Source organism: Pinus tabuliformis, chromosome 1_1, assembly GCF_031772625.1.
Source record: "Pinus tabuliformis cultivar Carrire ecotype Pingquan chromosome 1_1, CPIR1, whole genome shotgun sequence".
In the NCBI taxonomy this organism is placed as follows: Eukaryota; Viridiplantae; Streptophyta; class Pinopsida; order Pinales; family Pinaceae; genus Pinus; species Pinus tabuliformis.
Window position 1 is genome coordinate 139,781,075 of NC_142297.1, and position 15,807 is coordinate 139,796,881.

Consider the following 15,807-nt stretch of genomic DNA (forward strand, 5'->3'; position numbering starts at 1 on the left):
TCATGATCTTATTTATGGTTGAGTTGATATGTTGTGAAGTTATATCGTGCTAACTAGATTGATTGTGCAGACAAGATAGCCTCCCCTAAGATATATTAAGTTATGAGTTTGCTTATGTCATATATGTGGTGCTTGATTGTTTGATTATGTTGCCTAGTTGATTTATTTAACATGGTATGTTTGCAAGTTGTTTGAATGTTTGATTAATCACATGATATGAGTATGAGTCTATAGGATTGCATGAAGAAATGATATTGTTTAAAGATGGTTGTACTAACACATATGTGTTGAGACAATTGATATGTAATATAAGTGTAGTAGGTGACAACTGTAGTATTATGTCTAATGACTATGAGTTGACTATGGATTATGACATGATTGTTAGTCTTGGTAAAGGTTGGTTGTCTTGATATTTGGAACATGTGGTTGACATATGCGAGCAGTTGCAGGAAACATGATTGGTATTAGTGTGACAAGGTAATAGTTGACGTGTTTATATAACTAATAGTTGGGTGATGTGACAACACATAATAAGCCTCGATTGAAACAAGGTAAAAATGTAAAAGAAAGGAATTGGGAAAAAATTCCTTTGGATGTGTTTGGAAATCCTAATTCCAAACGAATGAGTGCTTTGCATGCAGGAATTCTTCGTAACCTTAATCTTGTATGACATTATGTGGATATGTGTTAGATTCATGAACATGTACTTGGCAGGTATATTAGTTAGTCTCTAGTTACAGGTGGATATGTCAACAAAATTTGAGTCCCTTGAGATATGGCGTGGATGTGTTTAGCTACAAGGAAATTTGCTTGGCACAACAAGGTAAGGTAATTAGTATGTTGTTATGTTTATTTATGCACTGAAAGTTATGTGTTGATTGAAGTATGATACAAGGGATTGAATGGAAAAGATGCTACCATGAAATCTCAAAGAAGGATCAGGTTGAGCTTTCCTTTGGAAGCACTGGGAACCATGGGGATTGAGTCATGGTTTCTGTTGTTAGTCTTGTGCTTTTGGTCTTTTGTGATTTGTTTGTGCTTGATTTTCAGTTTTTTTATTTCTAGTGCATGATCATGCCACTTTGTTTGTGGTGTCGTATTGTTATTGGTTTTCATGGTTTTCTTCTTATTTTTTTCTTATGCTTGCCTTTTAGGTTCTGAGTCTTGGGAATTGGTTGAGAAAGAGGAAAGCTAGTAGAGCTCGGAGAGAGTTGAATGAAATCCAGTAGGTAATGTAAGACTCAGATGAAGCTTTGTGCATGAGTAAGTGCAGCGAAACGCAAGAGTATGACAGCCAGTTGGACTGGATGTGTCCATTGGTGTAAATGGATGGTGGTAGTACAAACATGAGTAAGGTAATCAAGAAAGGTAAGGTGAATGGACTTGAGACATCATATGCCTTGGCTATATTGGGAAATTTTGTTCTCGATGTTGCGCATGTGTTGCACGCATAAAGGGAGTTCTCTTAACCTTGACCTTGATATATGGTAATTATATTATGATCATGATTATGGATACATGTATGTATGCATGTATGTCATGTCTGACAAGGTCATCATGAATCATGATTGTTTTTGGTGCTAATATTTATATGCTTATATGTGTGTATGTATGTCGTTGTCAGACAAGACCACAATTTTTTTATGCTAATGTTTATGTATATGTATGTATGTGTCCATGTATCTATGTCACTATCTAACAGGGTCATCAGGAATGGTTCTTATGAAGGAATGATTGCTTACACAGGAGAATGGCATGAAGAGATTCCTATTTCTAAGGAATCAAGTGGGAAGAGTAATCCTGATAAATATACAAGGTCAATATCATATGGTTATGAGTTGAAATTATGTGATTATATTATGTATATGTTACAGACATGTTATACCGAGGGATACATCAGCGAAATAAAAGCAGTGCAGTCAATGACATGTTGGGACAAGCATGGACAAGACACTCGAAGCAAGGTTACTTGGTAGAGATAGTGTGGTTTTGGATGTGCGATACTATTGTTGTGCGTATGTTGTAAATGTTGCACATTTTGCATTTGTGATGTTTTGCGCACGCAGTGTTGCGTATATATAGTGTGTGTACATGTTGTTTATGCAATGTTACATACAGGGTGGTACAAATAGTGTTGTGTGAATATTGCATATGTAGTGTTGAGTATAATGGTTCTATGTACATGTTGGATATGCGGCGCTATGTACATATTGTACTATGCGCATGATGTATATGTGGTGTTGTGTGTATATGGTGCTCTATGCATGTTGGATATGCAGTGTTATGTATAGATGATGCTATGTACATGTTGGATATGTCGTGCTACGTACATGTGGTGTTGCGTGCATGTTGTACATGTGGTGCTATGTATATATGGTGTTGTGTGCATGTGGTTCCGTGTACATGTGGTACAAGTGGTGATGTTTGCAGGTGGTGTTGTGTGCATGTCGTGCATGTGGCGCTATGTACATGTGGTGTCGTGTACATATCGTGTATGTGGTACTTTGTACATGTGGTATGGTGTCCACATTGTACAGGTGGTGCGGTGTACATGTGGAATTGTGTACACGTTGTGTAGGTGGTGTTGTGTACATGTGATATTGTGTACACGTAGTGCTAGTGGTGTTGTGCATAGGTGGTATTGTGTACATGTGGTACATGTGGTACTGGTGTACATGTGTATTATGTGCATGTCATACATGTTGTGTGGTGTACATGCGATAATATGTATGTTCATTGTGTAGTCATGGCATCGTGACATGTGTATTCATTATGATGTACGTTGTGTGGGTACATGTATTGTGTGGCATGGTACAACGGGTTTAGGTGTATGTATTGTTTTGTGTCATACACCGGATGTAGGAGTATGTATTTTGTTTTGTTGTACACTAGCTGTAGTTGTATGTGTTGTATGTCAGGTGTAGGTGCATGTATTGCATGGAGTTGTATGACGTGTGTGGTTGTATGTGTGTGATGCACACTTTTTGTATGTTCACATGGTTGAGGAGAAGGCATTGGGCATTTATCGGATTTGGTAACCGATCTAGAGTGCATACAGAATAAGGACAAAGGTAGAAGCTAAGGATTGATTACATGATAAGTATCAGTATTTTATTTTAGTTTTACTATGCATGTGATTTACGATTCTGGTCTAGTATGATGATTGCATGTGATTTATAATTCTGGTTTATGATGGTTACATGTGATTTCTGATTTTGATTTATGATGGTTATGTTTTGAGCTAACCTGATGTGATATGTTTATACATGATGATTTGATCAAATAGTTAATTTGACCTGTTGTGACAGGAACTAAACAAGATTGCAAGTGTACCTTATTGACGAGCTACAAATCAGGTATGATGTAAATTTATTTCAATTTATTTTGAATCTAATGGAATTTATGTGCTTGGTACATGATCCATAAACTGTTGTGGATATTCCACTGGACAGTTCGTCACAACAGATTTGATAATATTATATTAAAAATATGAGATTCTACACTATTACAATTTTATTTAATTTCTAGATCTATAAAATTAATAGTAATTAGTGCATGCATGTAAAAGTAAACCAAGCATAAAAGTAGAGAACGAAAAAATAAGCTCACACAAACATAATACACAAGATATGTTTTCTGGGAAACCCTTTAGGGAGAAAACCCAATTGGAAGGTGAGGTCGCTTCGCTCTCTTTCTTTGTATGGAAATATGGCTGCAGATACAAAGAAGTAATATTTATGGTCGTGGGTTGCTACAGTGCACAGATCCTCTCTATGTGCTCTACCTCCTATCTCTCCTGGCTATCTTTTCTCAACTATGGAATAGAATTGAATAGCATGAAAAGGTGTTAACCTTTGGCGACAATTTTTACCCCCAAAAAACATTGTTTGATGACTCAAAATTCTCCTGGAAGGTTTCGGACCCCATTTTGCAAAACTTGGTCCCGCCAGTAAAAATGGTCACGTGAGATGATTCCTCCACTTTTTCCACTCGAAATGCATCAAGATGAATGAAAAAAAATATAATGATCCAATTCCAATCAGTACAGGAAGTGTGAAATGCCCATTTTGGTGGTTGAAATTGACTACAAGAATTAGCAGCATCAACAAAAGGAATTGGAAAATGCAGCAATATGCTGGTAAAGTATTCCAAAGCAAGGCCATTGTTGGGCACCAATACCCAATAATTTCCATTGGTTTCCATGAGAATTCTATGACCGGTATGATGGTTTGAGGCAGGGATATGCCTTGGTTTTTGTATCTTTTGATGCGAGAAAGCCTTGCCAAGGCATGGATTGCCCAGGACGGGGGTGCCAACGGAACTTGAAAGGTGAGTGACTGTATGGAAGGGGATGACAGGATTTCCCAAGGGACTGTGTAGCAGAGAAGGGAAGATGGGGGATATATTTGTTTTGGTCATTATAATTTCCAGGTGGAATCAGATACACATAGGGATTATACCCTGAAACAATGAGCTCGTAACTGTTCACTAAGAGGACAAGTGGCGCTGGAATGTAGCGTTGAACATTGGATGCATATTTGATTTTGCAGTGGATCCTGGACTTCCTGGGAAGGAGTTGAATCCTAGTATTACTTTAGGGTGGATGTGTGAGCCTCTAGATTCCCTTGTTGCGGATGCAGGCATCATATCCTTTTATTTGTTGGTTGCGCAAATGTGCATATGTGTATACTATTGTAAATATTTTATCGAGTTGGATTTATAAAGCTCTGTAGACAGTATGATTATTTGTTAGGTGAAGAAAATGAGTATTTTTTGTTATTATTATAAATACCGTAATGAGTTGTGTTATAAAGCTCTAGTAAATGGTATGTTTGTCATGTTTCAACATTGGTTATTGTAAATATTGCAATGCGTTATGTGATAAAGCTCCATGGGCAATATGTTTTGTTTTCAACAATCTTGTTGGTTATAGGTTTCATTGAACACTAAGGACGTTGTTCCCCCAAGGGGGAGGGTTCTGTAAAATCCCTGGTGAAAATTCCATATAAAAATATATATAAGGCCACAGTTTATGGGAAATGTATTCGAAGTTGAATGTTGGACAAGATATCCAAGTGTGGGTGTTCATTTGGTTATTAATGGCTAATGAAATTAGCAAAGGCAATGGCTAAGGCTTTGCAAAGACAAAATAGCATTTTCGCACAATTATTTATGACAATAATGGAAATTAGGAGAAAAGGGAGGTGAAAGGTCATAGGTTGCATGTGAGGAGTAAAATGAGGGAAAATACTGGAAAATGAAGAAATAAAGGCCTCATTCGTAAAAATGTTTTTGAGGATCAGTTGGTAACCTTTTGTCAGTTTAGTGTTGGATTTCTCTCATTATTCTCTCTCTCTCTCTCATACTCTTGGATACTTAGAGTTTTCTTTGAGAACTCTTGGAGAGTGTGGCATACTTGGATTCTTGGAGAAAGAAGGTAAAGAAAGAGCAAGAAAGCACAAGAAGGCATTAGGATCAGCAGCTAAAACATATTTTCTTGCAGGTATTGAGTTACATGTATTCTTTCTTCAGTAGTTTTGGCATGCATGAGATATGCATGTCATGATCTTTCACTGGCATGGAGGATTTCGTGGATTGGCAGTGGATTGCCTAGCCTTGCCATTTCCTGGATAGCCATAGAGATTGTGGGTTTATTTCCTTGTTTGTTTTTTTTGTTCTCATGTCTCCTAAGCTTGGGTTGACTTATTAGTTCCTTGAACCCTGCTTGGCCAAATGCTCTCGAAGCCTTGTAACAACTTGGGCTGAGTTACTAGTCCTGGAAGCCTTGGTTGGAAAAACACTCTAGAATCCCTTGGTGGGTTGAGTTACTAGTCGTAGAATCCCTAGTTTGACAAATGCCCTAGAAGCGCAATGGAATTTGTGGGTTGAGTCACTAGTCCTGGAAGCCTTGGTTGGAACAAATGCTCTGGAAGCCTTGCAAGGCTTGGATAGAGACCAATTTGATGATGGTTTGGTGATGTCCGACTGTGAGGTGGAATCATTGTTTGATGGGTTGAGGTGGATGGCCTCTAGAAGCCCTAAATGGTTTTGGATTGATGTGTTCTATGAGATCCCACTTTCGTGCTTGGAATATGGCACGAGAGTGAATGGTTGAAGAGAGATTTGACTAATCCATTCTATAGTTGGGTGGAAAGTGGAAGTCCCATCTTGGGTTTGGATTTTGAATCATTAATGAAAGGTTATTTCTCCTTGTATTTCTATGAATATTATATTGGATTATATGTGGTTTATATGGTTGTGATTTCATGGATATTTTTGATGTTATTATGTTGGTTATGTATGTGTTTTATGACATCACATATGTATGGGTTTCATCAAGTTTTTACTTGTATATGAATGAACAACGTGTCTATGACCTAATGGATGAAATGGAAATTGATGTGTTGAGGCATCAATGGTTCTTAGCAATTCTCAGCTAAGCATGAGACCCCTATGCTCAGATCTATTATTTACACCTTTAGTTTACATATTTGTGATATGTTTGATGAAATACCTGTCATGGCTAGTAGGGTTCAAGTTAAGATATCATTCAAGTGATTTATTTTTCATTGTCATTTCCATGTTAATTTATTGTTCTGAAGATGTTAGAGAATTCCAGGAAGTGACCTGGACTCTAGGCCTAAAAATGTGGCTTGGTTCCCAAAGACATTGGCACAAAACTGATAAAAAGAGTCCCTGAATGTTGGCAGTTGGAAAGTATGTGAGAGCATCTAGAGGTCCTTGGATGCTAGCATCCCTATAGCATGACAGTGACTAGAAGACAAGTGATCATAATATTAATATTTTTATATTAATATTATGTGTGTTAATTGGTTAATTTTTTTAGAGTGATATTTAAGTTTGAATTATAATTTATATTAATATAAAAATAAAAAATAATTAACAATGAAGTTGTAAATCATTTGTAACTAAGTGTATATTAAAATGTATATTTGATCTTAGACTTTTGTGATTTATATTGATTTTTGCAATTGATTTTAGGATAAATCATATTAGTAATATTTGATTGTCAATGTTTGGAATTTACTAAATCTTCAAAACATAAAGATGAACCTATTAATAGTAGATAGATTCCAAACATGGACCATCAAATATTGCTAATATGATTTATCTAAAAAATCAATTGTAAAAATATATATTATTATCTGTAAATAAAAAATATGATTAAAATATTTAAATATCCTTACCTCTTTAAAGACATATCAAACCCACAACCATCAATATTCAAGTTACTATTTCAAATGCGTTAAGCCATTTTTAACATCTACACATTTTCCTCGTCTAATGCACCGTTGTCGCAAGTTACTATTTCAAATGCGTTTACTTTACTAAATCATATTCCATTGCAATTAGCCACAATTTCCCCCTTGCTAAAGAAACTCTGGACTCATCTCTTCCCTTGTGGATAGCATCAGCGTATTTCCCATTGCAGTTAGCCACAATTTCTCCCTGGCTAAAGAAACCTCTCGACTCATCTCTTCCCTTGCAGCCTGAGTGTGATTCTAACTCATCCCTTGTGTCTATTTCCAATTCAGAATGGTTGCATCCTCTTCCACAGCTGCATCCGCCTCCACCAACAGGTCCAGCAATTCCTCCTTTGACGTGTTTATTAACCATAGGGGTCCTGATGGTAAGAAAACCTTTGCCAGTTTACTCTACCATCGGCTTTTTTCATACGGATTGAAGGTTTTCCTGGACCAGGAGGAGTTGGAACCAGGAGATTATCTAACCCCTCAAATAGAGAGGGCTATTCAAACAGCCACTGTCCATGTGGCCATTTTCTCACCCACATACGCTGAATCAACCTGGTGCCTAAAGGAGCTCTTACTGATGTTGGAGTCAAAAGCTGTTATAATTCCAGTGTTTTACGACATAAAGTCGGATACCCTTCGGTGGACACAGGGAAATGGAGCGTATGTTGATGCCCTACGGGTACTGGAAAAGAAGAGGAAGCTTGATCAAGTTACCCCGCGACACGACTCGGCGACTATTGAAAGCTGGAGAAAATCTCTTTCTACTGTTGCTGAAATAAGCGGCTTCGAGCTAGAGGTGTGTAACAGGTAAGCACTCAAACTCCCCTTTCAACAAATTTTTATTACCTTATGTGCATAGATGAGACGTCTGTTTCTCAATAGTCATTTTTATTTTCTTGTGAATGACCAGTGACCAAGGGGAGTTGCTAGAGAAGGTGGTTGAGAGTGTGCTGAGAAACGTGAAGAAGCCACCATTGAATGTAGCCAAATATCCAACGGGTTTGGATAAAAAGGTGATAGATTTTGAAAATGAAGTTTTGTCTCTGCATCAACACAGTGGAAAAAAACCTCAGGTCGCAGGGATTGTTGGTTTAGGTAGTGTAGGAAAGACAACCCTGGCCAAAGAACTCTTCAATAGGAAGAGTTCACATTACAACCCTGGCCAAAGAACATTCAATAGGAAGAGTTCACATTACAAAGGATGATGTAAGAGAAAATGTAAGGAAAGGTTCTTTAACCATGTTGCAGAACAAACTTCTTAGTAGCTTGACTACTTCAAGTCTGCAAGTAAGTAATAAGGATGAAGGCATAGAAATGCTTAGAAAGCATCTCCCCTCTCTATTTAAAATGCTAACCATTTTTGTTATGAGGATGACAAAGCTCTTTGTTACCAATATAAACTATATTAAATGGTTTTAAAAGTTGACCAGAACATAAAAATATTTGTCACGAGAAAAAATTATATTAAATAAATAAAAATAAAATATTTGTCACGAAAATAAATTATATTAAATAGATAAAAATAAAAAATAATTGTCACAAAAATAAATTATATTAAATAATTTATATATTATAAATTATATTAAATAACAACTTATAATGTGACAACATTATCAATAATATGAAAACTTATGATAATATCATAATCCAATGTAATTAATCAAAAAACATTATCAAATCAAAATAAATTACTTTCCTTTCCCTATCCCAAAAGAAAAGCAAATATTCCAAAAAGAAAAAAAAAAGGGAAAGAAGAAAAGAAAAAGAAAGAAAGAGCGCAAATATCCCAAAAAGAAAAAGCAAATATGCGCTCCAGAATATGGGCTTGCCAGAAGAAACAAAAGCCACCGTGAAATAAGGATAGTGGAAATAAGGAAAACAAAAACCCTGTCCTCAAAATGGAAATCGTGTCACTTTACATACACCTACATGCTTATCACGGGAATATTTACATACATACATATACATACTCATCGCCTAAGCTTCATATAATCTTCTTCGTAACAATGGCACCGTGCAGTTTCTTGGCCCACCATTGAAAGTCACAATTCAAGGCATGTCTACTTAAACCAGCTTTCCAAATGTTGTAAATGCCTCTCTGAGTCTATAGGATTGCATGAAGAAATGATATTTTTTAAAGATGGTTGTACTAGCACATATGTGTTGAGACAATTGATATGTAATATAAGTGTAGTAGGTGAAAACTGTAGTATTATGTCTAATGACTATGAGTTGACTATGGATTATGACATGATTGTTAGTCTTGGTAAAGGTTGGTTGTCTTGAGATTTGGAACATGTGGTTGACATGTGCGAGCAGTTGCAGGAAACATGATTGGTATTAGTGTGACAAGGTAATAGTTGACGTGTTTATATAACTAATAGTTGGGTGATGTGACAACACATAATAAGCCTCGATTGCAACAAGGTAAAAATGTAAAAGAAAGGAATTGGGAAAGAACTCCTTTGGATGTGTTTGGAAATCCTAATTCCAAACGAATGAGTGCTTTGCATGCAGGAATTCTTCTTAACCTTAATCTTGTATGACATTATGTGGATATGTGTTAGATTCATGAACATGTACTTGGCAGGTATATTAGTTAGTCTCTAGTTACAGGTGGATATGTCAACAAAATTTGAGTCCCTTGAGATATGGCGTGGATGTGTTTAGCTACAAGGAAATTTGCTTGGCACAACAAAGTAAGGTAATTAGTATGTTGTTATGTTTATTTATGCACTGAAAGTTATGTGTTGATTGAAGTATGATACAAGGGATTGAATGGAAAAGAGGCTACCATGAAATCTCAAAGAAGGATCAGGTTGAGCTTTCCTTTGGAAGCACTGGGAACCATGGGGATTGAGTCATGGTTTTTGTTGTTAGTCTTGTGCTTTTGGTCTTTTGTGATTTGTTTGTGCTTGATTTTCAGTTTTGTTATGTCTAGTTCATGATCATGCCACTTTGTTTGTGGTGTCGTATTGTTATTGGTTTTCATGGTTTTCTTCTTATTTTTTTCTTGTGCTTGCCTTTTAGGTTCTGAGTCTTGGGAATTGGTTGAGAAATAGGAAAGTTAGTAGAGCTCGGAGAGAGTTGAATGAAATCCAGTAGGTAATGTAAGACTCAGATGAAGCTTTGTGCATGAGTAAGTGCAGCGAAACGCAAGAGTATGACAGCCAGTTGGACTGGATGTGTCCATTGGTGTAAATGGATGGTGGTAGTACAAACATGAGTAAGGTAATCAAGAAAGGTAAGGTGAATGGACTTGAGACATCATACACCTTGGCTATATTGGGAAATTTTGTTCTCGATGTTGCGCATGTGTTGCACGCATAAAGGGAGTTCTCTTAACCTTGACCTTGATATATGGTAATTATATTATGATCATGATTATGGATACATGTATGTATGCATGTATGTCATGTCTGACAAGGTCATCATGAATCATGATTGTTTTTGGTGCTAATATTTATATGCTTATATGTGTGTATGTATGTCGTTGTCAGACAAGACCACGATTTTTTTATGCTAATGTTTATGTATATGTATGTATGTGTCCATGTATCTATGTCGCTATCTGACAGGGTCATCAGGAATGGTTCTTGTGAAGGAATGATTGCTTACGCAGGAGAATGGCATGAAGAGATTCCTATTCCTAAGGAATCAAGTGGGAAGAGTAATCCTGATAAATATACAAGGTCAATATCATATGGTTATGAGTTAAAATTATGTGATTATATTATGTATATGTTACGGACATGTTATACCGAGGGATACATCAACGAAATAAAAGCAGTGCAGTCAACGACATGTTGGGACAAGCATGGACAAGACACTCGAAGCAAGGTTACTTGGTAGAGATAGTGTGGTTTTGGATGTGCGATACTATTGTTGTGCGTATGTTGTAAATGTTGCACATGTTGCATTTGTGATGTTTTGCGCGCGCAGTGTTGTGTATATATAGTGTGTGTACATGTTGTTTATGCAATGTTACATACAGGGTGGTACAAATAGTGTTGTGTGAATATTGCATGTGTAGTGTTGAGTATAATGGTTCTGTGTACATGTTGGATATGCGGTGCTATGTACATATTGTACTATGCGCATGATGTATATGTGGTGTTGTGTGTATATGGTGCTCTATGCATGTTGGATATGCAGTGTTATGTATAGATGATGCTATGTACATGTTGGATATGTCGTGCTACGTACATGTGGTGTTGTGTGCATGTTGTACATGTGGTGCTATGTATATATGGTGTTGTGTGCATGTGGTTCCGTGTACATGTGGTACAAGTGGTGATGTTTGCAGGTGGTTTTGTGTACATGTCGTGCATGTGGCGCTATGTACATGTGGTGTCGTGTACATATCGTGTATGTGGTACTTTGTACATGTGGTATGGTGTCCACATTGTACAGGTGGTGCGGTGTACATGTGGCATTGTGTACACGTTGTGTAGGTGGTGTTGTGTACATGTGATATTGTGTACACGTAGTGCTAGTGGTGTTGTGTATAGGTGGTATTGTGTACATGTGGTACATGTGATACTGGTGTACATGTGTATTATGTGCATGTCATACATGTTGTGTGGTGTACATGCGATAATATGTATGTTCATTGTGTAGTCATGGCATCGTGACATGTGTATTCATTGTGTTGTACGTTGTGTGGGTACATGTATTGTGTGGCATGGTACAACGGGTTTAGGTGTATGTATTGTTTTGTGTCATACACCGGATGTAGGAGTATGTATTTTGTTTTGTTGTACACTAGTTGTAGGTGTATGTGTTGTATGTCAGCTGTAGGTGCATGTATTGCATGGAGTTGTATGACGTGTGTGGTTGTATGTGTGTGATGCACACTTTTTGTATGTTCACATGGTTGAGGAGAAGGCATTGGGAATTTATCGAATTTGGTAACAGATCTAGAGTGCGTACAGAATAAGGACAAAGGTAGAAGCTAAGGATTGATTACATGATAAGTATCAGTATTTTATTTTAGTTTTACTATGCATGTGATTTACGATTCTGGTCTTAGTATGATGATTGCATGTGATTTATAATTCTGGTTTATGATGGTTACATGTGATTTCTGATTTTGATTTATGATGGTTATGTTTGAGCTAACCTGATGTGATATGTTTATACATGATGATTTGATCAAATAGTTAATTTGACTTGTTGTGACAGGAACTAAACAAGATTGCAAGTGTACCTTATTGACGAGCTACGAATCAGGTATGATGTGAATTTATTTCAATTTATTTTGAATCTAATGGAATTTATGTGCTTTGTACATGATCCATAAACTGTTGTGGATATTCCACTGGACAGTTCGTCACAACAGATTTGATAATATTATATTAAAAATATGAGATTCTACACTATTACAATTTTATTTAATTTCTAGATCTATAAAATTAATAGTAATTAGTGCATGCATGTAAAAGTAAATCAAGCATAAAAGTAGAGAACGAAAAAATAAGCTCACACAAACATAATACACAAGATATGTTTTCTGGGAAACCCTTTAGGGAGAAAACCCAACTGGAAGGTGAGGTCGACTCTCTTTCTCTGTATGGAAATATGGCTGCAGATACAAAGAAGTAAGGTTTATGGTCGTGGGTTTCTACAGTGCACAGATCCTCTCTATGTGCTCTACCTCCTATCTCTCCTGGCTATCTTTTCTCAACTATGGAATAGAATTCTCTCGAAAGAATGGAATGCATCTTCCTCCTAGTGGCCTAGTTATAACACAACCTGGTAGCCTACTAGTGGTTAAGTTTGACTACATCAACTCTTAACTAAAGTTACCAAATAGAATCTTCTAGAGTATTTTACATCACAAACATGTGGCTAGCCCCTTTTCCATGAATAATGGGGATGACGCAGCATCCTCCCAAGCCTTAGGTGTGAAAACAAGAACATCAACTTCTGAGTGGCATAAATTTTGCATACGGACTCCATTGACGTGATTCTTACGTCATTGGCAAGATCTCTGTGTGTAGAATAGCATGAAAAGGTGTTAACCTTTGGCGACAATTTTTACCCCCAAAAAACGTTGTTTGATGACTCAAAATGCTCTTGGAAGGTTTCGGACCCCATTTTGCAAAACTTGGTCCCGCCAGTAAAAATGGTCACATGAGATGATTCCTCCACTTTTTCCACTCGAAATGCATCGAGATGAATGAAGAAAAATATAATGATCCAATTCCAATCAGTACAGGAAGTGTGAAATGCCCATTTTGGTGGTTGAAATTGACTACAAGAATTAGCAGCATCAACAAAAGGAATTGGAAAATGCAGCATTATGCTGGTAAAGTATTCCAAAGCAAGGCCATTGTTGGGCCCGATACCCAATAATTTCCATTGGTTTCCATGAGAATTCTATGACCGGTATGATGGTTTGAGGCAGGGATATGCCTTGGTTTTTGTATCTTCTGATGCGAGAAAGCCTTGCCAAGGCATGGATTGCCCAGGATGGGGGTGCCAACGAAACTTGAAAGGTTAGTGACTGTATGGAAGGGGATGACAGGATTTCCCAAGGGACTGTGTAGCAGAGAAGGGAAGATGGGGGATATATTTGTTTTGGTCATTATAATTTCCAGGTGGAATCAGATACACATAGGGATTATACCCTGAAACAATGAGCTCGTAACTGTTCACTAAGAGGACAAGTGGCGCTGGAATGTAGCGTTGAACATTGGATGCATATTTGATTTTGCAGTGGATTCTGGACTTCCTGGGAAGGAGTTGAATCCTAGTATTACTTTAGGGTGGATGTGTGAGCCTCTAGATTCCCTTGTTGCGGATGTAGGCATCATATCCTTTTATTTGTTGGTTGCGCAAATGTGCATATGTGTATACTATTGTAAATATTTTATCGAGTTGGATTTATAAAGCTCTGTAGACAGTATGATTATTTGTTAGGTGAAGAAAATGAGTATTTTTTGTTATTATTATAAATACCGTAATGAGTTGTGTTATAAAGCTCTAGTAAATGGTATGTTTGTCATTTTTCAACATTGGTTATTGTAAATATTGCAATGCGTTATGTGATAAAGCTCCATGGGCAATATGTTTTCTTTTCAACAGTCTTGTTGGTTATAGGTTTCATTGAACACTGAGGACGTTGTTCCCCCAAGGGGGAGGGTTCTGTAAAATCCCTGGTGAAAATTCCATATAAAAATATATATAAGGCCACAGTTTATGGGAAATGTATTCGAAGTTGAATGTTGGACAAGATATCCAAGTGTGGGTGTTCATTTGGTTATTAATGGCTAATGAAATTAGCAAAGGCAATGGCTAAGGCTTTGCAAAGACAAAATAGCATTTTCGCACAATTATTTATGACAATAATGGAAATTAGAAGAAAAGGGAGGTGAAAGGTCATAGGTTGCATGTGAGGAGTAAAATGAGGGAAAATACTGGAAAATGAAGAAATAAAGGCCTCATTCGTAAAAATGTTTTTGAGGATTAGTTGGTAACCTTTTGTCAGTTTAGTGTTGGATTTCTCTCATTATTCTCTCTCTCTCGTACTCTTGGATCCTTAGAGTTTTCTTTGAGAACTCTTGGAGAGTGTGGCATACTTGGATTCTTGCAGAAAGAAGGTAAAGAAAGAGCAAGAAAGCACAAGAAGGCATTAGGATTAGCAGCTAAAACATATTTTCTTGCAGGTATTGAGTTACATGTATTCTTTCTTCAGCAGTTTTGGCATGCATGGCATATGCATGTCATGATCTTTCACTGGCATGGAGGATTTCCTGGATTGGCAATGGATTGCCTAGCCTTGCCATTTCCTGGATAGCCATGGAGATTGTGGGTTTATTTCCTTGTTTGTTTTTTTTGTTCTCATGTCTCCTAAGCTTGGGTTGACTTATTAGTTCCTTGAACCCTGCTTGGCCAAATGCTCTCGAAGTCTTGTAACAACTTGGGCTGAGTTACTAGTCCTGGAAGCCTTGGTTGGAAAAACACTCTAGAATCCCTTGGTGGGTTGAGTTACTAGCCGTAGAATCCCTAGTTGGACAAATGCCCTAGAAGCGCAATGGAATTTGTGGGTTGAGTCACTAGTCCTGGAAGCCTTGGTTGGAACAAATTCTCTGGAAGCCTTGCAAGGCTTGGATAGAGACCAATTTGATGATGGTTTGGTGATGTCCGACTGTGAGGTGGAATCATTGTTTGATGGGTTGAGGTGGATGGCCTCTAGAAGCCCTAGATGGTTTTGGATTGATGTGTTCTATGAGATCCCACTTTCGTGCTTGGAATATGGCACGAGAGTGAATGGTTGAAGAGAGATTTGGCTAATCCATTGTATAGTTGGGTGGAAAGTGGAATTCCCATCTTGGGTTTGGATTTTGAATCATTAATGAAAGGTTATTTCTCCTTGTATTTCTATGAATATTATATTGGATTATATGTGGTTTATATGGTTGTGATTTCATGGATATTTTTGATGTTATTATGTTGGTTATGTATGTGTTTTATGACATCACATATGTATGGGTTTCATCAAGTTTTTACTTGTATATGAATGAACAAT

At 37.0% G+C, this 15,807-nt stretch overlaps 1 protein-coding gene across 1 annotated transcript; it reads left to right on the plus strand.

The window, feature by feature from the left end:
• Positions 1-7,557: 7,557 nt before the first annotated feature.
• Positions 7,558-8,479, plus strand: LOC149212024 (putative 2' cyclic ADP-D-ribose synthase BdTIR). The gene is made up of 2 exons (XM_089388538.1): positions 7,558-8,081; positions 8,185-8,479. Exons 1-2 carry the CDS (start codon positions 7,558-7,560, stop codon positions 8,477-8,479), a joined length of 819 nt encoding a protein of 272 aa, XP_089244664.1.
• Positions 8,480-15,807: the final 7,328 nt, after the last annotated feature.

Bases quoted from the DNA above. Each gene is read 5' to 3' on its own strand.
- LOC149212024 (XM_089388538.1), top strand. From the start codon at position 7,558: ATGGTTGCATCCTCTTCCACAGCTGCATCCGCCTCCACCAACAGGTCC. The intron at 8,082-8,184 runs GTAAGCACTCAA...GTGAATGACCAG, and splicing joins GAGCTAGAGGTGTGTAACAG to TGACCAAGGGGAGTTGCTAG.